Genomic DNA, 23,081 nt, shown 5'->3' on the forward strand with positions numbered 1-23,081 from the left:
TTAAAAGAGTTGAGCATAAACTCACAGGAATGGTGAGACAGTAACCCCAATGAAAGCAGCACATGGCAGTATGGCAGCATTCTTGGCAGACACGAAAAGACTGTAGAAGGCCACATGGGCCCAGAGATGATGGCATAAATTGGGGGGTGAAAGTGTTGCTAGCCTCAGGGTAAATAGTTGAAAATCTCTTTAAGGAACAAATAGACCCTCCCTCTATCATAGGATAACCCTCCATAGAGTAATTATTGAAAATAAAGTACGGTGTTGATCAAGGGAATCCAAGAGACTCCTAAAACAATATAGGCTCCTGGTTGTCCCACAGAAGATCAAGGTTCTTATTGCTGAAAACACCATGCGTTTTAGAGATAAAACTCGAAGGATTTGAGCTGGATGTGACTTGAAAGCTCAAAACCAAGAGGGAACAAAAACACAGAAAAGAATAAAATATACAGAAAAACTAATTCTAAGAGGCAAAGAGTTGTTTTCGTAATAAAACAAGAGAATACAAGAAAAGAGGAACGTTCATGAGAGTGGAACTCGGTCCTGGAAATAAGAAACTTACTGGAGAATGAAGAGATGCAGAAGGTAAGTTATTTGTCGAGCACATATTTGTAAAATACTCTCTTTAATGTGAGAACAGACATCCTTCATTCTAGGAACACCTCAGTAAACAAACAAACTAACTAACTAACAATGCTTTCTATGATAGGAAGGCACTTCCCTTTATTCCTTTGTCTGTGTTTCCAAATTTCATTCATTTTGTTCATTCATTTTTTTCCAGTTAGTGTTAATCCACACAGTGCTGAATTCCTGGCTATCTCGTGTCTGCAGCGAGCCGCCCTTGAACCCTTCCCAACAGCCCTGCTTCGCTTGCATGTTCAGTCTCTTCTGCTCTGTGTTATTCTTGCCATCTCAAAACCCAGATCCAATCAAAACATGAGAAGTGTAAACTCTCTTTTACCTGACTGCTTATCTCATAGCGAGCCTCTGCCTTCTCTAACATTTTATAGCTAACCTTCCCAAAGATGGTGCGGCCCTTCCTCAGCTCCTGTCCTCCTCATGCCCTCTATCTGCCTGCCCCCGCCATCCACTACGATAGTTTTTGTTAAGACATCAATGTCTTCCATGTTGAAAATATTTACAAATGTTTTTATTTGTAAAACATGTTCTAAATCATCTTGATCTATTTGGGATACTATAACAAAAATACTTTGGAGTGGGTAACTTAAAAAACAGCATAAGTGTATTGGTCACAGTTGTGCAGGCCGGAAAGTCAAGATCAAGTCATTAGTGGATGTGGTATGTGTGAGTATTTTCTTTTTGCTTCAAAGGTGATACCTTCTTGCTGCATTTTTATTTGATAGAATAGGCAAACAAGTTTCCACTGACCTCTTTTAAGGTGCTAATTCGTTCACAAGGGCAGATAGACCCCTCATTACCTAGTCACCTCCTTAATGTCCCTTTACAATATTGTAGTAGAGACAACATTCCCATCTATGAACTTGGGGTGTGGCATAACATAAGGAGAAGAAAGCATTGTTATTAAACACAGGCCCTGGTGGGCGTCTGAACGCCCACACATATGCGCACTAAAAATCTTCTTAAAAGGGGAGGACTAAAGCTAAGCCATAAAGGGTACTTGTTATCTGCCGTTTTAGTGGAGGATAAATGTATCTGTTTATAATAGCACAAAAGCAGGAGAAAATTGGGAAGTTGTAAACTGTCAAAGAAATAGAGTGTATCAAGGAGGTGACAATTCACAGTGTCCAATGGTGATAGGAATGTGTTAGTCAGATTTCTATTACATATCAAAATATCTAAAATTAGCCACGTAATGAAGAAGAACTATTATTTGGCTCCCAGGTTTGAAGGCTTGGTCCATGGTTGGATGGCCTGTTGCTTTGGTGCCTAAAGCCAGGGAAAGTTTCATGCTTGGAGTGCCTTATGGGTCAGTTAATAAAAGAGACGCTGATCCCCGGTGACTGATCTTCCTGGAAGCCTCACCTTTTAAAGCAGCAGTTCTCAACCTGTGGGTTACAAACTCTTTGGGGAGTTACACATCATATACTCAACATATCAGATATATACATCAAATTCGTAACAGTAGCAAAATTACAGCTATAAAGCAACAGCAAAATAATTTTATTGTTGGAGGTCACCACAGCACGAGGAACTGTATTTAAAGGTTGCAGCATTAGGAAGGTTGAGAATCATTGTTTTAAAAGTTTCACTATCTTCCAATAAATCGCATTGTGATTTGATAATTCAAATATAAAGCCATTGATCTTAACAAAAACTATTAGTAGTGGATGGCGGGGGCAAGCAAATAGAGGGCATGAGGAGGACAGGAGCTGAGGAAGGACCGCACCATCTTTGGTAAGGTTGGCTATAAAATGTTAGAGAAGGCAGAGGCTCGCTATGAGATAAGCAGTCAGGTAAAAGAGAGTTTACACTTCTCATGTTTTGATTGGATCTGGGTTTTGAGATGGCAAGAATAACACAGAGCAGAAGAGACTGAACATGCAAGCGAAGCAGGGCTGTTGGGAAGGGTTCAAGGGCGGCTCGCTGCAAACATGCAATAGCCAGGAATTCAGCACTGTGTGGATTAACACTCTTTCTAACTGAAAAAAAATTGCCATGTACCCAGGGGCCCTGCAAACTCACTGAAGACTGTAGTCTATTTGTGCTAGAAACTTAAGCCTGGCAACTTGAGAGCATGATTCTGAATCAACATTCTGCGGTACTGCCTGATAATGTACAAGACAGTGTCATGAGTCACGTGATCAACTCATTTTCGCTTTTTCCATAGGAGCTTATGAAGACAAAGGGAGTCCAGATCTGACAACATCCCAACTGATTCCAAGGATCTCCCTCACTAGTGCTGCTCCCGAAGTGGAAACCATGACGTTGAAGACACAAAGCATCACACCCACTCAGACCGAGGTACGTTGCCTCGCATTGTAAATGCTGCTGTCTTTGACTGCACAGAACAGTTCTCTGTGAGAGAGGCCCCACATACAATTATACCGGAGCTAATAGCCCTTCCACTCCATTGCTATAAATGCTCTTTGCTCTTTCTCCCGGCATTTTACGGTTGACCTGCTTACTGTTCTTATTAGCTAGTCCTATCTTCCTTAGGACTATACTGTTGTCGTTTTCTTAAAGAATTATTTACTTTATGTATATGAGTACACTGTAGCTGTCCTCAGACACACCAGGAGAGGCATCAGATCCCCATTACACATGGTTGTGAGCCACCATGTGGTTGCTGGGAATTGAACTCAGGATCTCTGGAAGAGCAGTCAGCACTCTTAAAAACTGAACCGTTTCTCCAGCCCAGGACTATACTATTTTTGACATGGCACTTTTCCTTGCAGTTTCTTTAGCCCAGTTATAAAGCAAACTCTTAAGCTACTTAGCTGAGAGTCAGATTTCTTTTTTCCTCATGTTAAAAAAGCATTGTAAACTTGAGATCCATTGGGCCAGGTTAAGGAGGGAGGGTCTGGGTCTGTCTTAAGGTCTCAGTGAGTGTCTACACTCACCATCAGTGTTGCATACACTTGCTCTACTCTCACATCCATGTGTACCTCGTGTGGCCGCATCTGTTTATTGTGAGAGCTTAATAAGAGGGAGACCATTGGACTTAGAACAGGGAAAACACCTGGTAATGAAAACACTGAGTTTGTGCTTTGACCTCGTTAGCACTTTATTGCAATTAGCTAGCCTTCCACTAATAGATAAGCTATTTAATATGCAAATTGGATATTAGGGTCCAGTGTGCACCTAAGCATTGAATCCTGGGTCTAGTCAAATTTTTTGGATCATTAGAAAGACTGGCTATGAATAGTATGTAGCAGGCACCTGAGGCCTGGTCCCACGTTTCACTGTGTAAACGTTAGTTGAATTTGGTGGAGCAGAAGACATCAAGCCAGTTCACCAAATGAGCATGTGTAGTAATCTAGTGGTAGACTTTACACACTTTAGGGATGGCATGCTGCTTATGAAATCTTAACAACACAAGCATCCTGTTTTAAGTTTGCCCATCTGTTGATTTACAAATAAGATGCTGCCAAGCTCTTGCAGCATGCAGGCTTTGCGGCAGGCTTTGTGGTATAAGAAGCACCCCTTTGGTAGCAGGAACAGGGGCAGGCTGCTCAGGGACCATGAGTCACAGCACAGCTCCTTGCAGACATGCAGTGGCCAAGAGCTCAGCTCTGTGTGGATTAACACTCTCTCTCTAGTCTTACAAGGCATTGGCACTACTGCCAGGAGAGCCACTCCACAGCCAGGAAACAGGAAGGCACGGAGATACTCTGTGAGAACTGGGGCAGACATACCTAGCATTTGCTGGGAGCTGTTCCATTGGTTTCTAAGTTGAATGAATAAAAGTGATGAGGAGAGAAGAAACAGAAAGCAGCAGGTGCTGTTGATGGTAGGATGGCTGAATAGTCAGAGCAGGAAGGTGTGACGGAATTAAATGAAGTTTGTGTGCCTGTGGAGAGATGAGCTTGGCCTCTCCCACAGTTTTACTTGATCTCTAGTAACAATGTTTTTAACTCGGTGACCATTAAGACAATATCTCAGAGTCAGAAACTCTCCTGGGGGAAGTTTTGGCTTCCAACTTCAATAGTTTTATCCTGAACAAACCCCAGTTTTATATAGATTTATGGACTACTTACAAGTAAAGATTGAAAATTGATTTAAGTTTATAGAAATTGACCTTAAAACATAATGAACTGGCTTTTTTAAACAGACATTCGGTGGATGAGTTTAGAAATTAGTGATCCCTGAACATTTTAATGCAAATACTTTATTTTTAGTTCTATTTAATGAGATGGCGAGAATTCATCCATTCCTGGGAATTTTGTTCAAACACTGTTCTAGGTGCCCATAATGAAGATATTGATAATAACAATAGCAGCAATGTAATTTTCTGTTTTATAGTTATATGATACAGCTAGATTAAACCTTGCCGTTAGTGAAAATTTTTGTGTTTTAATAGGTCTCACTGTGTCATTACTGTCATGGGTGTAGATATTCTATCCACTGTGTTATACAGCTATGTGACTGAAAAATAGAAAGAACCTTTCCAGCTTAAGACCCTCACCCTAGCTGCCTGGAAGTCAGTCTTCCACTGGCAGCCTTCAGATGAAGATGTAGAACTCTCAGCTCCTCCTGTACCATGCCTGTCTGGATGCTGCCATGTTCCTGCCTTGGTGATAATGGACTGAACCTCTGAACCTAAAATGTTTCTAAAAAACTTCCCGTTTTCCCAACATCTGAGTAGCCCAACCTGTGACAATTAGTCTTGAAGTCTTAGTTCTGATGAATAAGAAAAGCCAGACTGGAAAATATAATCAATGAATGGCAATTGATAAGACCCAGTATGAGATTGTATCAATATTAAAAAAAGAAACAATGTTCAAGAAAGAAGTAACAAGAAATATTCTCAAGGAAGCCGTACTAAGGCGTATCTGAAGAGTGACGCTGAATTTAAAAAGAGACTTGGTCTCACTAAAGATTTGAGAGTATGTCTTACTCAAATTCCTGACCATCTGGGCTCTAGAAAAGGTGTTGATTCCTTTAACGGTTTGTTGAAAAGTAGTTCTTTCAAAGATGCAAACTTTGTGGTGAAGAAAGAAGGAAAAACAGAGTTTCTCTAAGAAAGGCAAAGCAAAGCAAAAACCATGAAGAAGATGGATTACACGGAAAGGAGGAAAAATGAGAATGCTGATTACATGGTCAGGAACATCATGGATTGAACTAATGTTGCCAGTTCCCAACTCCGTAGTAACATTTACCAGCATCGGACAGCACAGCATAACATTGTCACAAGCCAGAGTACAACCAGTGAAGACAGGAGAACTGAGGCAGAACACTGCTCTCATGAGAAGCAGGAAAAGGGCACATTAAGTTCAAGCACATCTTTTGAACAAAGTAGTTATTTTAATAAAACTATACTGAAGATATTTTTTTCAGTGACACCATCAGAACAAGAAGAAAGCATCAGAGATGAAAAACAGAAGAAGACTTAAGCAAATTCTAAGAGAAAAAGCAGCAGCTCTTGAAGAATTGCAAAGAAGATGCACCAAAACAATAAAATGTTAAAGACATATTACTACAGTAGTTCCCTCCTACCTGTCATGGATCCCCAGTAGATGTCTGAAACTGAATGCCAAATCTTGTATAAAACCACTATGAAGTCATGATGTTTGTTAACAACTAAATGTCTACTTAGATAAATAACAGGCAAGTTATATACAGTATAAATACACTGAATGAAGAGGATAACTGATAACAGAACACTAGAATCTTTGCCATGCTACTCAGAAAGATAATTTAAATGTTACGAATTCCTTCTTTCTGGAATTTCTCATCAATACTTAGACAGCTGTACATGATGGGGAAGTAAAAATGAAAAGCAATTGCAAATTATAAAGGCCTGCTCTGTTACTTGTAAAGGCATTCTGAAAATGTCTTTGTATATGAAACTTGAGTTTCAAAAAGGTTTGAGTCGTTTGACTAGTCAATAATCTACATCAAGTATTTTGACTTACTTGTTTTGGAAGAAAAGTTTGGGTATTTTTCTGTTAAATGCACCTCCCCAAATATGAGTATTGTATAAGGTTTCTGTTAATGTTTTATCTTCAACTGAATTCTTCAGGTTTTACCCTAAGAATATTGTGTACTAAAATTCTACAATCCAAGATATGGAGTCAGCTGTAAGCATAACTTTACCAATGAGTTTATATGTGGACTGTCTTGGTCTTCTTACCCATAAAAATGATCCGATCTATTCGCTGTTGTTGATATTTTTATTTCATCAATAAAATCTATTATAGTAATAAAAAAGAAAGGGCCCTTCCTTCTTTCTGTGGAGCCTAATTATTTTCAGAGCCCCTAGAATCCAGACATGGACTCAATAAATTTTCAGTTGGCTTCACTCAATTATGTGTGCTCCTTTTTCATAATTACACAGACATATATGTGAGAGCTGTTTCAGACTGACACCATATTGGGCTGTAGTTTCTACATCATAGATGCATAGAGCCTGTGCTGCTTCTGTTTAAATGAGCATTTCACTTTATAAATGCCCTCTTTGTCTAGAGCACTTTGAGGCTTATGTACTGACTATGCACTCTCCTAAGTGCCATTTCTGTGGAGAGTCTTCTAGAGCATCACTTGGATGAATTATTTTGTGTCCTTATTCAGAAGTTGAGTTCAAGTGAACAGAGCAAGTCAACTCTTAAGTGACTTTAGGGACTTAAAATACCAACAGGTAAAGCCTTGTGGCGTATCTTAGCAATAGAGTGAAGATGATGAGTATTACATAAACTTGGGGTCAGCGCTTCAGTATCGTTCTCATTTCCAACAGTGTTCACTCATCTCTTGACCACTCTGCAGCAACCCAGAATGCACATGGGTTTCATGTCATCTTACTAATTTTTCTCTCCCCTTTACTAACTCCTAAAATCATAGCAACCAAAGCAATGCTAATGAGCAAGAAAGCATGTGCTTCCTTAATGAGGACTCAGATAAGCCATTCTCTGATCTGCTGCCCTCCCTGACAGACAACCAGTTACTGATGGGAATCATGTAAGAAGCAAATGGAGAGAGCCTACAAAATACTACCAACAGGCTTCTCTCCTCTGCTTTACCTGGACACAGCAAGACTTAGGAGGACTGACATGGCTTCTCTTACACTCAGAAAACAGTGAAACTTGATTTTATATCTATGCAGTGAAAAAAAATATAATCTATGGAAATTATGGCAGCTTAATGTTTATAAGTACAGGGTTTCTTGCAGCTTGGGAAAAAATTGACTCTATCACATGTTACTACTGTGTGGTGGAAGCCTCATGTGTTCTAGTCACTGAAAGGAATACCCATTGATTCCCATTGATCACTAGAATTCAAGTGAATCCACCTTGTCTAGTTTGTAGCCTTTTCTAGATAGACATAAGGATGACTTTGAGGCAGTCCAAGAAGATGAACTATTTTCTTAGTTCTTTTGCCTTCTTTACTAGGATGTATTCTAGCCTTCACAAAGCAACTGAATGGCACACATTACTCTGGTTAAGATGGCTGTAAATTCATAGGAAAAACTGGAGTAAGTGTGGCTATGGAGAAGACTCATCGTTTATAGCTTGTACTGGCTGGTTTTGTGTCAGTGTGACACAAGAGTCATCGAAAGGAAGGAAGGAGACTCAGTTAAGGGATTGCCTCCATGAGATCCAGCTATATAAGGCATTTTCTCAATGAGTGATTAATAGGGGAGGACCCAGCCCATTGTGGGCGTTACCATTCCTAGGCTGGTGGTCCTGGGATATATAAGAAAGTAAGCTGAGCAAGCCAGGGGAAGCAAGCCATTAAGCAGCATCACTCCATGGCGTCTCTATCAGCTCCTGCCACTAGGATCCTGCCATGTTTGAGTTCCTGTCTTTACCTCCTTTAATAATAAACAGTGATATGAAAGTGTGAGCCCTCTAAACCCTTTTCTCCCCAACTTGCTTTCTGGTCATAGTGTTTGGCTGTGGCAATAGAAATCCTAAGACAGGGCTTAAAAGGGTTGACAATGTTTTCCCATCAGTAGTGTTAGCCTATGAGAAAGAGATTCACCTGTTAGAAAACAAAAGCTTATTAGAATCTAACTTTTATAGATCAGGGCTTCTCAGACTACACTGTTATCTGAGGGACTTTAAATTACAATAAAAATCAGCAGACCAAGTGGACAGAATACTCAAAGTGTGTGTTTGTGTGTGTGTGTGTGTGTGTGTGTGTGTGTGTGTGTGTGTGTGTGTGTGTGTAGCAGTGGAGGTTGGCAGAAGTCACTTACCAAGCTGGCCAGAGTCTGAGGTTCCACCTTGCCCTGAACACAGTGCTTTATGTGACTTCAAGGGTACAAACTCAGGTTCTCATGATTGCAAACAAGCAAGTACTTTATTGCTGGGGCAATCTTCCCAGCCCAGAAAGTAAAGATTCTGAGAATTGTCAACTAACAACTAACTATGCATATCATTCTTATCATTCTTACATTATGAATTCATTAACTACCTATCTTTGCTTCCATGATACCAGAACCACAAGCTCCATAGGTCCAAACTGGGGCCTCACCAACTGGTATATAAACATCATACACATTATTATTAATGATATTTGCTAAAGTTATTTTTAATAGAAAGAAAATTAGGAATATACTTAGTATCGTTTCTGGGAACGATGTTGAAAGAGGGATATTTTTGTTTTCTTTCTTTTCCACACCAGTCACCCGAAGAAACTGACAAGAAGGAGTTTGAAATCTCTGAGGCAGAAGAAAAGCAGGACCCTGCTGTAAAAAGCACAGACGTGTACACCGAGAAACATTCAGACAATCTGTTCAAGCGGACGGAAGTTCTAGCAGGTGAGTTGCTAGTGGTGTCAAGTGGGAAGGAACTTAAGGAGGCCTCCTGGGATAGGTGGCATTCAGTTGCCAAATGAAAGCTTGCTGCAGGTTACTGGCCTCCTGAAGCCATCTCCAGGCTTTTTATGTCAGAATGATATGTGAGAGGTTAGAACTACTTGGTCTATTTTCTGCTAACTCCTTTAGTCTATCCCTCAGTCAGCCATTGATAAGAGGGTAAAGTGGGAGTCAATTTCAGGCTACAGTCCTTCATGGCAAGGACATCAAAGTGGCAGGAGCTTGAAGTAGTAAGCTTGAATAGGCCAGGAACTGTCGAGGGTGGGGGCAGGGTGGGAGATGCCAGTCAGACAGTCATGGTGCAGGTGATCTCCGGAGTTCAAAACCAACTTCAGAGAAGGAAAAGGCACAGATGTTGCTGCTGCTGCTGCTGCCGACATGAAAAGAATTTTGCCTCTAATTGAAATTTACCTGATAAAAGTACAGGTTGAACCTTACTGACCAGAGCATCTGGAATATTCCAAACATCCAAAACTTTTTAAGCCCTGCCACGGTGCCACAAATGGGATGATCCATTTCCTGTGCTCAGGATGGGTTGCATTGAAAACAGGAGCACACTACACAAACCTCGTTCCATGAATAGAATTATTCATTAACCTGTATAAGTTTTCCCTTGAATCGTGTGGATAAAATATCTATAAAAACATAAACATATTTCACATTTAGGCTTGGATTTGATTCCTGATAATGCATTCCATGTATGTAAATGTTTTTAAAAATCAAAAAAAAAATCCATACAGGGAAACGTTCTTGGTTTCAGATATTTCTGAAAAGAGATAACCACCGACACCTGTACTGATTATAGTTTTAGAGAGGAAGATGTACAAGATTTAACAACACCTAATTTATACAAGGGTCTCCTCGAATTCAAGAATAGGTAGACATTTGCATGCTTTTTGTATTTGCTCTTCGTTTTTTTTAAAAAGTCCATGATGTTTTGTGCTTTCAATGTGATTAGAAGATTACACTGTTACCCTATGGAATGCAAATGCCAAACACAAGTATCTGAAAGTGTAGTTAGGTGAAGTTAGAGCTCGATTTTTCTTCTGGAGGCTTTTGCCTTGATACAATGTACCTTTCTGAAGAATGACTCCAGATTATTCTTTTTTAAACCTCGAGTTCTCAAATTGTTTACAAAAATGTCAATAGAATGGAAACGGCCAAACTAATTCCTGCAAACCCTGACCCTCCTCTTTCTCTTCTCTCGTCTCAGCTGTCATTGCTGGCGGTGTGATTGGCTTTCTCTTTGCCATTTTCCTCATCCTGTTGTTGGTGTACCGCATGCGGAAGAAAGACGAAGGAAGCTACGACCTTGGAGAACGCAAACCGTCCAGCGCAGCTTACCAGAAGGCACCCACTAAGGAGTTTTATGCATAAAACTCCCACTTAGTGTCTCTATTTAAGAGATCACTGAACTTTTCAAAATAAAGCTTTAGCATAGAATAATGAATATCTTTGTTATCTGTTTTGTTCATTACAGAGCCATGCTGGCCCTTTAATGATGAAGATCCCATTGTATTTAAAATTTTTCATATATTTCTTTAGAATGACTTAAAAGTAAAAATTTAACATCTGCAGTGTTCTGTGAATAGCAGTGGCAAAATATTTTGTTACAAAAACCCTTGACATTCATGGAATTGATTTGAACATCTATGTGCAAATACAAAATGATTGTGTTTGTCCTCTGGTTCAAAGATGACTGCTGTTCCCCTCATCAGCAGATCTCCAGTTGACCTTACCGAGTTGATCTTTGTTAATTTATCTCTTGTTCCTCTTCTCTGCCCTCCCTTCTTGTCTCCTCCCTTAAAAACAAAACCTTATGCCTTTTGTAGCTGTCATGGTGCAATTTGTCTTTGAATGATTACAATAATGGTAATTTAGTGTATATGTGATTTTTTTCAATTATGTAAACTTTAACCTCCTCTTTATGTAATTTTTTTAAATGTCAGACTACCCATTTTACACTTGCTTTAATTTCCATTCCCTGTAGCTTCAGGCAGATTTGCAAAGGCAAATTATAAAATTGGATTATTACTACGAAACTGTTAGTCCTAGTTATCTAAGCAGATCTTCTCTTGGAGGATTTGACATCACTGACAAGCCTCAGCAAACCCAAAGATGCTAACAGTATTTGAGAAGTTGCTACAGACTCCTTTGGCCACTGTACTTGCTAGTTTACAATTTGAAGGTACAAGGAAGAGTTTAAAGGAAAAAAAAGATCAGTTTTTGTTCTTAAAAATGCATTTAAGTTGTAAACATCTTTTTAAGCCTTTGAAGTGCCTATGATTCTATGTAACTTGTTGCAGACTGGTGTTAATGAGTATATATAACAGTTTTTAAAAAGTTGGTATTTTATAAGCACAGACAATTCTAATGGTAACTTTTGTAGTCTTATGAATAGACATAAATTGTAATTTGGGAACAAGCAAACTACTGAATAAATCACATGGCCTAATATTGAAAATGTCACTGTTATAAATTTTGTACATTTCTTATCAAATGTACAGCTTCCCTTTGCTATGACTGACTGTCTGTTCTCAGTGACTATGTGGGTTTGATTTCCGAGTATCCATGGTGTCTGTAAGACCAAAGAGCCCCTCAGTTAGGCTGTTTATTACAAGATTTACCTCTGGATTGGCCAGAGGAAATGTATGCGTTATCCTGCATGTGTCTGGGTGCAGGGATAGAATGACTGCCAGGGGATTTCAAGGTTTGCAAACTGTGTAGTGTAGCTATTGACAATATTGAGACAGATGCCTTCTTTTGCAATTTACTCTTAAAAAGTATAAATTCCAAAGAAGCAAAGGGACCTTTCTAGAAGTAGATAACTGGGGATCAGCCCTATAGAATTGCTTAACTGTCAAAGCTCCCTTGCAGAAGAACCCTGTGAGTGACAACCACAGCCACTCCATGGGCCTGGAGGGAAGGGTGTGGAGGCTCTGCATGTTAAAACGACAACCTGGCTGCTTAGGATGGATGTTTCTAGAAAAAGTAATGCCAGAGGAGGAGATGGAGGGATGGGGTACCCCGGTTGGGTACTCACTGAACAGAGCATTTCCCTTTTCTGTTCTATTTTCTATTTTCCCATTAATTTTTAGTTTTAAACTGTGAGCCATGGAAGTAGAAAGAAGACAGCAAGAACTGCAACTTTTCCAGCATACAGTCAACTTTCGATAAAAGTTTGACTACTTTGAGCACCTTCCCTGGGCTTGTCACAGAACTCATTCAAACAAAACTAAAGTAACACTTGGAACAGTGTTGTGTCTGAATCCTTAATGGCCTTAATTTCTGTCCAATTATAGCCGTAATTCACCTTATTTAGAATTAAGAGGAAATGATGGGCCCTTCCAAAGCTGCACAATGCCCTCAATCACGGAGGCTGAGAATGTAGTGGTTATACCTCTAACTGTGCAAAACAGTGAAACCCTAATTGTAGAATGACTTGCTTGGAATATCTATGCCAGGGAAAAAATACTGGCAAATATTTTGTCACTGCTGTAAAGCAAATTTGTTTAAGTGCCAAAATAAAGTCTGTCGTGCCGAAAGTAACTCACTGTATAGACTCACATCCAGTTTTCTGTACGCTCTCTGCTTAGTGCTGTTTTTTTAACTTTTAAGGTGCAGTAAATAATATCATAAAAACTGTTAGTAGTCATTACTGAGTTCAGTAAATTTTGGTAAAATATAAATATTAAAGGCAGTGTGGTATTTCCTGCGTTTGAAACCACATGTGACCAAACTCCCTGTGTGAGTATTGCTTTTTGTGTGAGAGACGGCAGCATTCGAACTGCCTTGCTTTTAGCTCATGGTGGGCAAATGGGAAAGAACACCCTAGAGAATAAATAAGATATTTCTTTACAGGTAAAATGTACCTGAACTTGGAACAATACAGAAACTGCCTTCGATGTTACTAGTGGATAACTTCCTGTCACGTGCCCAGTAAACTTCTCTCTAAGAACACCATTTACCACTGTGATGCAGTGCCCTTGTGGAGGCTGTACTCTAGTCAGTTACCGTTGGTGTAGAGCATAGATAGAATTGTAACTAAGCAGTGAGTAGGTGTCTTATACAGATAGCCTAAAGAGACTGAAATGCTCTAAAAATAACTTCATAGTTCTTAGGTGCTTATTTGTTCAAAATCTTAGACATATTCAAAATTTAAGAAAAACTTTTAAGTGAGGAACAAAAACCTAAAAATATCACTGGGTTAGTTTGTGGTGCTGGTTAATTTTTTTTGCCAACTTGATCTAAACTAGGGTCATTTGAGAAGAGGGCACGTTCATTGAGAAAATGTTTCCATGTGGTCAGCTTATAGGTAAGTCCGAGTGGGTATTTTCTTGATTAATCATATATGTAGGAGGGCTCAGCCCACTGTGGATGGGGCCACCATTGAATGGGAATGAGCAAACAATGAAAAGAAGAGCAAGCCAGTAAAGACTACTCCTCCATGGACTGCTCCAGTTTCTGTCTCCAGGTTCCTGCTTGAGTCTCTGCCTTGATTTCCCTAAAAAACTATGAAAGGGAAATATAAGCCAAATAACCCCTTTCCTCTCTGGGTTGGTGTTGAGCAATGTTTTTATCACAGTAACACAAAGCAAACTAATTTGGCAAGCGGGATCTTTTTAACCGTATTACAGTTAAATAAGAGAGTAGAAGCAGAGTATTTTTAAAAATACTTGGATGACATACGCCTACAAGATCAGCTACATTGGAGTCTAAGGGGAATCACATCAGCCCAGGGATTTGAGGCCAGGTTGGGCGATATAGCAATGACACAGTCTCCAAACAAAGTCTAGGGTGGAGTTGAAGTGCTGGCATTGGGGGGTAGTTCTGGCAGGTTTTAATAGATCACTTGCCTTTATTGTCATGTATGCATGCAAAAGACCCTGGGTTATATCCTCACCATCCACCAAAATGAAAGTCAACAAGCAAACAAGGACAACATTCAGTGTGAGATTCTTCCTTTTAAGTCTCTACCAAGCAACTGTGAGGTCCTTAGCAATTTCCGATAAACGTTGCTCAAAACAAATGAAAAGTGGTTGCCCCATATTAAAGGGATTAGCTAAAGTCCTGTTTGGTGTTACTATCTTAGACTAATTGTGAAATTTGAGACTTGGTCAGCTGAGGAATTAGGTTAGGCCATACAGCAAGCTTTCAAACAGGTAGAATTAATAGTGAACATGACATTCAAATGAAATTTGTCCCACCCCGTTCTGACTGAGGTAATGCCACTAAGGATTTTAAGGTCTCATTTCTTGTTCCCTATGCTCTAAATCAGGTCCTTTTCTGACCACAGAATCCTGGTGGCTTTGGAAGCAATTTGATTTCCTGTTATCAGGCTGAAAGGCTGTAACCCAAGCTGCCAGTCCAGCTCAATACTAGCAAAATGAAGATTTAGGCTTTGGTGCTTTGAGCATACTGAACTCAGGATTCATTGGATCCAGTTTTGTTCATAAAATAATTGAAGTAAAAATTATTTTTGCAAGCAATTGAAAGTTCAATCAACAAACACTGACTAAATATATGGGATACTTCAGGAAGTTGGGGACACAGTGATGATTGATACAGACAGATTGAGTCGGTAAATGTATATGAAGTTAACAAGTGGAACAATTCCCTTGGTGTAATGTCTCCCCAGAAATAATGAAGTCTGAAGGACTAAGAATAGGGAGGCTTTAGGTATGCGGTGGTGAGGACCTCGAAGTCTCAGTCACTTCAAACACCAAACACTTTCTTTGGCTTTTTGTTGTTTGTAGTGTCTTATGCAGCCAAAGTTGGCCTCAAATTCCCTTGCAGTGAGGATTCCCTTACCCTCCCTCCTTCCCGTCAGTATTCCTACCTTCAGCTCTCATGGGCTGGGGTTCTGGGGTTCTGCCCCACAACAGGTGGCTAGCTCCAGCTAACTGGTAAATTGCTTTAGACAATTGCTGTCTTTACTCCAGGGCTCTGACTTTTGGAGTAGCTAATATCCCAACCATGGGCAATTATTGAATAGAAGGGAAAAGGGCCAAAGCAGAGCTATGTGTCTTTCTGCCCCAATTTTATTGGCAAAACTAAGTCATATACTATCCTCAAGGTCCAGAGAACAGAGACCTACACTCCTACTTTGCAAGGAGAGAAATGTACACAGCTCATAATATATGGCCAGAAAGGATCCAGAGGCAAAGGCATTGGGCATACAGATTCAGGTGTGCTGAAACCAGAAAGAGCAGGCCTTCCAGGCTATGGGAAAGCCATAGAAGGGTGGTGATCTTGGCCTGTTAGAGGAACGGGGATGACAAATGAGTTTCTAAGAGGGAAGAATCAATGAGAAAGAGGTGAGAGGAGGAGGCTGAGGAGTGGAATTACTTCCTAGCTGGTCTCTCCTTCCACTGTTTGCTCTCTTACATATTAGTCTCCTCAGGGAAGCTAGACTGGCCTCATTAAATTCCAATGGCCTCTGCTGGCTTAGAATAAAGCCCCCGCTGATTACCTTGACCTCAAGCCCTAACAGAAATTCTCCCTGCATGCATGTAAGTGGACACCATGGATGTAGTTAGGAGCTCATTATTATCTTCATTATTATCTTCTCAAGAGAAACACTGACTTAGGAGATGAAGGGGTCTAAATGGACAGGTATGTTATTGTTTGGAGAGTCAAAACTGCCAGGTGTTGCTAAAAGTTTGGAAGAACAGGGAATAAGGAAAGCTAAGAATCTAAAAGCTGAGCCATGGGTGAAGAAGGAGTGTACCTACGGCTGGTGGAAATTCTTCTAGGTCAAATGAAGTTAGGGAGCATTATTAGACATTTATGGATAGACAGTGGGTAAATCAAAGAAATGGATTCGAAATGAAAAGGAGAGACTGGGGGTTGGGGATTTAGCTCAGTGGTAGAGCACTTGCCTAGCAAGCGCAAGGCCCTGGGTTCGGTCCCCAGCTCCGAAAAAAAGAAAAGGAAAAAAAAAGAAAAGGAGAGACCTGAAATAAAAATCAATATCTAAAAATAATTTTAGAAGGGGGAAAACTAGAGGGCTTGCCTCCCTTCTGTTGTGGGAGCATCTCTAGCACTAAGACAGCTTCCCTGTGTTTTGAATTCCAACTGGGCAAACTCTCTTACATGAGCCCAGCTTGTATGATTCTTTAACTGTCGGAAACCAATTCCCACCTTCTCTCTAACCCCAGAGAAGGTAGCAACTTTCAGACTTACTGCCTAGATAATCACTTTCCCCAGTTGGCTCTTATTACTCTTCTGACATGTTTGCAAGTGGCTAAATTCTCCCTCGCATTCCCCAGCATGGGCTGTTTTCCTTCCCAGGCTCCCACTGATCCCACAGTAGTGAATGGCTTCCAGATGGTATTAAAAGCTATGGGATACATGAGATGACTTGGAGAGGTGGGTGGCAGAGTAGGATAGGCTTGATCCTGTCTGTATCAGTCTGTCTTTTTAGGTGAGGCACTGTTTTGTCATTTGGATAGCTGTTTGTCAGAGCACACAGTATGTGAAGAGGCGAACTAATGAAAAAGTAAGTTTGAGAGACTCTTTCTGCTTAGTCAACGGTGATGAGATATGAACTGTTCTTCAAGAAAGTAACCAGGCAAAACAATAGGAACTGTCTATACAACCAGGAGACACAGCTATTATCTGTGTAGAAAATGTGAACTCTTCAGCACATACCTGGTTCTCCCTCTTGTAGCATTGTCCTGAGGTCCTTGAAAACAACGGTTCAGCTTCCTTACTTACATCCTGCTTAGGTGAATACTGGACTACCCTTACATTTTCTCTGGAACCAAGTTCTGAGAAAAGTAAAGATTGTTTAATAATGTACATAGATGTTTAATAATATATTTTGTTATCTATCAGACTAGAATTTGGGGATCGTGAAAAGCGATATTCTGATGACACCATGCTTTAGCCTGTAATATTTTTAGTACCTTTTACTTTTATTTTCACTTAGCTAATTTTTTTTTCTTTTGTAAAGTACAAATAGCAGTAAGAGTGATGTGTGCTTGCTGACATCACTGAGGCTATAGAGGAGACATCCTGAACAAACAAGCTGGCATCTGGTGGACCACCAAGTCAAGATGTTTTTGTCATTCCTCTACCAACTGCTGCCTGGGTGCTGTCTGCAAGCATGGTGCTAGGCTCTGGGAAGGAGAGACAGACAATAAACAAGTCTGAGCTGTAATTTAGCAAGAAGGTGACACTTGAACAGAGCAGAGCTGAGGGTGACAAGGAATTGCATAGCAGATGATAGGGGAGAGGAGCAGTGGGGATCTGGGATCTCAGGAAGAGGGTAAGCAGAGGGAACAGTGAGATCCAAGATCTTTAGTGGGACAAGACAGAAGAGTGGTGAATAGTCAACAGATCATCCACAGGCCAGAAGATATACACACACATGTGTCCTTGTACCCATCATGGTGGCCGTGCACCACCACTGAAAGGTTTTGAGTCAAGAAGTCTTTAGGCTTAATAATGGTTCTCTGTTTCATCAGAAGGGGACTGAGGACATGGCTCAGTTGGTAATGTGCTTGCATAACATTCTATGTTTGGAACCCTAACACATGTAAAAAGCCCAAACCAGAAATGTGTATCTATAATACCTCTGGGGAGGTGGAGACAGAAGACTCCTTGGAGCCAGCCTGGCTTTTTATTATGTAAATGATGTGCCAGTATTTATTACGATTATGGTGATTATTTTTTCACTTTTTTATTTATTTTTTTCCTCCATCTTCATTAACTTGAGTATTTCTTATTTACATTTCAATTGTTATTCCCTTTCCCGGTTTCCAGGCAAACATCCCCCAAACTCCTCCCTCTTCCCTTCTATATGGGTGTTCCCCTCCCCATCCTCCCCCCATTACTGCCCTCCCCCCCAACAATCACGTTCACTGGGGGTTCAGTCTTGGCAGGACCAAGGGCTCCCCCTTCCACTGGTGCCCTTACTAGGCTATTCATTGCTACCTATGCAGTTGGAGCCCAGGGTCAGTCCATGTATAGTCTTTGGGTAGTGGCTTAGTCCCTGGAAGCTCTGCTTGGTTGGCATTGTTGTTCATATGGGGTCTCAAGCCCCTTCAAGCTCTTTCAGTCCTTTCTCTGGTTCCTTCAACGGGGGTCCTGTTCTCAGTTCAGTGGTTTGCTGCTGGCATTCGCCTATGTATTTGCCATATTCTGGCTGTGTCTCTCAGGAGAGATCTACATCCGGTTCCTGTCAGCCTGCACTTCTTTGCTTCATCCATCTTATCTAGTTTGGTGGCTGTATATGTATGGACTTTAAACTGCCCAATAGGCAAGCTTTAGTTTCAGTGAGAAACCCTGTGTCAAAATTAAGTTGAAGAGTCAATGGCTTATTGGATAAAAATACTTGCCACTATACCTAATGACCACAAATGACTCTCTCAAGTTGCTCTCAACGTTTACAAGTTCATTGTGGTGTGTGTGTGTGTGTGTGTGTGTGTGTGTGTGTGTGTGTGTGTGTAGACACACAAAAATAAATAAGTAAATGGAATCTAAAACTTAAAAATGTAAGGCAGAAATTAATTGATAAGGACACATATTATCAACCTCTGCGCATCATACTCATGCACATACATATACACATACATACTCACACTTCTATATATGTGTACCCACAAACACACACACACACACACACACACACACACACACACAAATTCAGCAAGCATTGGAATCGTTAGTCAATTTGTGAACAGATTTTGGAGTCCACCCTTGAGGGTTCTGATGCTGCCTGGTATTTTGCATTTTAGAATCATGTCACGATTTGCTTTGATTATGCTATGGAGAATAGACTGATTGGGGGGGGGTGAATGTCATAATAATAATAGGAAAGGGACACTTGTGATGACATCATAGTCCACAAAGAGACCTGTCATGGTAGATTCCACAGAGCCGGCGCAGTCTCTAAGTGTGGATCCCTGTGGGCAATGGGCTTGTTGGTAGCAAATTACAATGCCTAATAACCTGACTTTTAGACTGTGTGTGGTCTCTACTCTTTGAAGTTTCCCTCAGTAAGGTTTTCTAACAGATCCTAGTTAGTACTTCTTCTCGACAGTACTAGTTCCCAAACCTTCCCTCCTCTGCAGGATGATTATGAATCTCATCCCTCCAAATCTCTGGGTGACCTCACCCCTTCTTATTTTTTTAAAGTTCAACATATTTTTACCTCTGGCTTTGTGTTTTAATGTAACATCAGCCTTTTTTTCCCTTCAGTTTATGTGTATGATAATTTCCCCACTCCCACCCATTCTCAGCTGCCCATAGGTGTTGTTAGAAAATATTAAATGGAAAATTCCAGAAATATGTATCTATGTTTTAAATACATGCTACAGTATATCACTCTATTTGTTCTGTATCATTATTAGTTATTGTCAAAGCTTAGTTTCTCAATTATTATTCCTGGTTATGCTTTATAATACATTTATGTGAGTTAAAACATCACATAGATGGGATCTACTATGAATCTTAAATGGTATCCATGGTGAAGGAAAAGAAGGATACATGATGTTTGCTTCATTTTCTCCCTCCTCCTCCCAGTGCAAACCCACCTCTATTTCCCAGTCCTGTCTCTAGCCTCATAACAATCATTAGCTCTTTCTTTCTTGGCTCTTATTCTTCTGTGAAATTTGAGAGGACCTTGTATGTCTGGGACCTTCAGCCAAGCAAGGAAAAAAAAACCCTCAATCCTTATTATATCAAATCTAAACAAAATTCAAGGAAATAGGTGTCTGCAGATATTCATCTAAACTCCAGGCTTCAAGTTCACCTACTTAAAATATGCTCAGATGGTTTGTGGGTTCTTCACAGACACATTTGAGAATTCTGCAGATAAGCATTTAGCGTTTATACGGGGAGATGACTAGTGTTTGCCCTCTTTGTTCTTTCAGTATTTCCACTATTGTGCCACATTAGCACCATGTTGGATCCAGGCTGTCCCCAACATCAAAAGCTACCCTTTTACGATCCACATCTCCCATGTATGTGAAGGAGGCAGGGCTCTAAATGTGGTATGAAAAAAAAATGTACATGCCATCTTGATTGCTAACATCTGTTCAAATTTCCATTCATAAATTTAAAATCCCGGCTTCTGCAGCCATCTGTTTGCTCCCAACAATCTGAAGAGAAGAAAAACCCAAGGCAGATGTGTAGGCGGGGGAGAAGGGTTCCTGCTTAGCTAATCTACCTGCGCGAAAATGTGCTTTGCTTTTGTGTTTTCCTTCTCACCAGTGTAGATAAGAATTCTCCTCCTGTGGGATCCAGTTTCAACCCCTGTATTTCCATCAAAGGATAAAAGAGATTAGGGAATGGCTTTTTTTCTTACTCATTGTTACCATATGGTCCTCCATCCCGTGAGTAGTGTCCTCAGTCTCCAGAAGCAATCTTGTCCATTCTATGAAGGGAAACAGAGAATCTTTCTACCACGTTCTCAACATTGCCTAATAATCTCAGCAAACACTAATGCCTGGATCACAGGCAACTCTCTAGCTTCCCAGGCCTATGGGTTCCCGTTGGGGATCTCTCTTCAGAGTACTCTGGCATGCTGTGGGAATGTGATTCAGCAGCAGTTCAGACCCAGGTGCCAGGCTAGGCTATGCCCACACCCATTTTCTCTTTCAATTTTCATCTTGGCAGTGTCATTTAGATCTACGTGACTCGGCTTTTTCTAAAGCTGCTTGGCACTGTTCCAGCCATTCCGTTTCAACAACTGGGGTTGCCTTCGAAATCTAACCTGGCATTTTAGGGGCCCAATGGTTTACAGTATTCTCTCAAATGCAACATGACTTCGTATTTCCTTTCATCTTCAAATCTTTCTTTCTAACTTATGTTGAGAAACAAGTCCTCAGGAAACCACAGGCAAAGTCCATTTGTCATCCTTGTGTCCTTTCTGAAAACCTCAGCATTATGATGAGCTTGGATCCACCCATCTTTTAGCTAAATGGTGTAGCACGCAAGCCGTTGGTTTGTGGGATTGCTTTGCTGGTAAATCTGCTCATTTCCTTCTGCTCCGCCACTGCTTTTATATATAACTTATGACTGATACTGTGGCTCCTTCTGTGTGACCTGTAATGAGTCATTTCACCATTTTCAGCCCAGCATCTTGGAATGCCAAAAGAACAGAAAAATTTTAATCCCGTATCTTCCTAGACTTGCCTGCCTTGGTTTAAAGAGAACCCTGAAAGCTCATGTATTAGGTGCTTATTCCTGATATTCATATATTAACATTATTTAGGTGTGGAATCTTTTTTTGGCAGGAATTGGAGATAGATGCGTTCACAGGGGTCAAGAACACTGCTTGGTGTTCATGGTTTTAAAAGGAAGAAGAGACAAAGCTAGCACGTGCTGGCTCTGTTACGCTACCAGATGTGCCTGCTATGTTGTCATGCAGTGGAAAGGTTATGGCAAGATTTTAAACGTGCCAGCATCCAGAACTGAAAGCTAAATAGGCTGCCATTCTTCATAGGCTAGGCAGTAGTCTGTGGTATTCAGTTACAGCAACAGAAAATGGACCACATCAATCATTACAGAGTGGATAATATGAGAAATGTTTGTGCTATGTGACAGCACAATGTGGCAGCCTTTGCTGATATAGGGATACTAGACTTTGAAATGATCTATACTTCTAACACCTGTAGTTATCACACAAGCCCTACCCCAGCCACCATTTTTGTCAGGCTCCCACACTATCACACTGTTACTAAAAACCTATCTTTTTGACCTCAGAGTTTTTTCCTGTCCCTTCTCTCACTGTTTATATTCCCCAAGACTCACATGAAGAAGTGCCAAGGTTACAAGCTTTACCTGATAGCCAGTGTCAGGGTTTATATGAGTGGAAAACACACAGTTTTCTGCCCCCCTCTCCATTCTTGCCTCATTAATCAATCCATCCTCCTGTGCTCTTCTGTACTCTCTTCAGAACTCTCCAGCTAGGATTTAATGTAATCGCAGTAATCAGCAGAATTGGGTAGAAGAAGAGACCTTTGCCTTGAGACAACGGTCTGGATGCCAGAGCTATTCTTAATCACCTATACTATGACTTCAAAATTTTAGCCTAAGGAAGTGAACCTAATCTGCAATTATTCATTCTGGAAAACTGCATTTGAAACTTGGAAACACTACCTTATAAGGTGAGGCGGATTGGAAGCAATCAACATCTAAATTATAGTTTTGGGGGCTTGATTATGCGATGGCAAAAGCTGCAGCTCGGGTCAATGATGAGAACAGAGGCTGTCTAGTTCAGATCCTGGCCCTATCTCTTCCTAGGTGGTTGAGTTTGCAGGTTCATTAGCCTCACTATGGCTCAGTACCTTCCTCTATTACACACAATACTGTTAGGATAACTAAAGGTCCATGAGTGATCAAGCACTTAGAACTGTGCCCAGTGTACGGAAAAGTCAATTAGGAATTTAGAGATTCAAGAAATGCTAGGTTGTAACTAAGACTAGGAAGTTGTCTCTGGTCCTTTTATCTCATTATAAGAACAAATAGAAATTCTTGTAAATTTACTTATTAAAAGACACAGTATTGTTCTCTCCTAGTGGTTTAATACTTTGTAGATATAGTAACACGCTTAATCCTTCCAGTAACTTCCTGAGGCAAGGACCTAGTTCCCATTTTACAGATGATGTAGCTG

The 23,081-nt window shown here is 40.5% G+C and overlaps 1 protein-coding gene across 1 annotated transcript in view; it reads left to right on the plus strand.

Moving 5' to 3' along the window:
• The window catches only part of Sdc2 (syndecan 2), a 112,697-nt gene extending 100,697 nt beyond the window's left edge, over positions 1 to 12,000 (plus strand). Inside the window, exons 3-5 of the mRNA NM_013082.4 lie at positions 2,810 to 2,943; positions 9,265 to 9,400; positions 10,671 to 12,000. Coding sequence (NP_037214.1) covers positions 2,810 to 2,943; positions 9,265 to 9,400; positions 10,671 to 10,834 — 434 coding nt within the window. The 3' untranslated portion in view covers positions 10,835 to 12,000. The remainder of the gene's footprint in view (positions 1 to 2,809; positions 2,944 to 9,264; positions 9,401 to 10,670) is intronic.
• The last annotated feature ends 11,081 nt before the right edge of the window (positions 12,001 to 23,081 follow it).

Source organism: Rattus norvegicus, chromosome 7 (assembly GCF_036323735.1).
Source record: "Rattus norvegicus strain BN/NHsdMcwi chromosome 7, GRCr8, whole genome shotgun sequence".
NCBI classification, from domain to species: domain Eukaryota; kingdom Metazoa; phylum Chordata; class Mammalia; order Rodentia; family Muridae; genus Rattus; species Rattus norvegicus.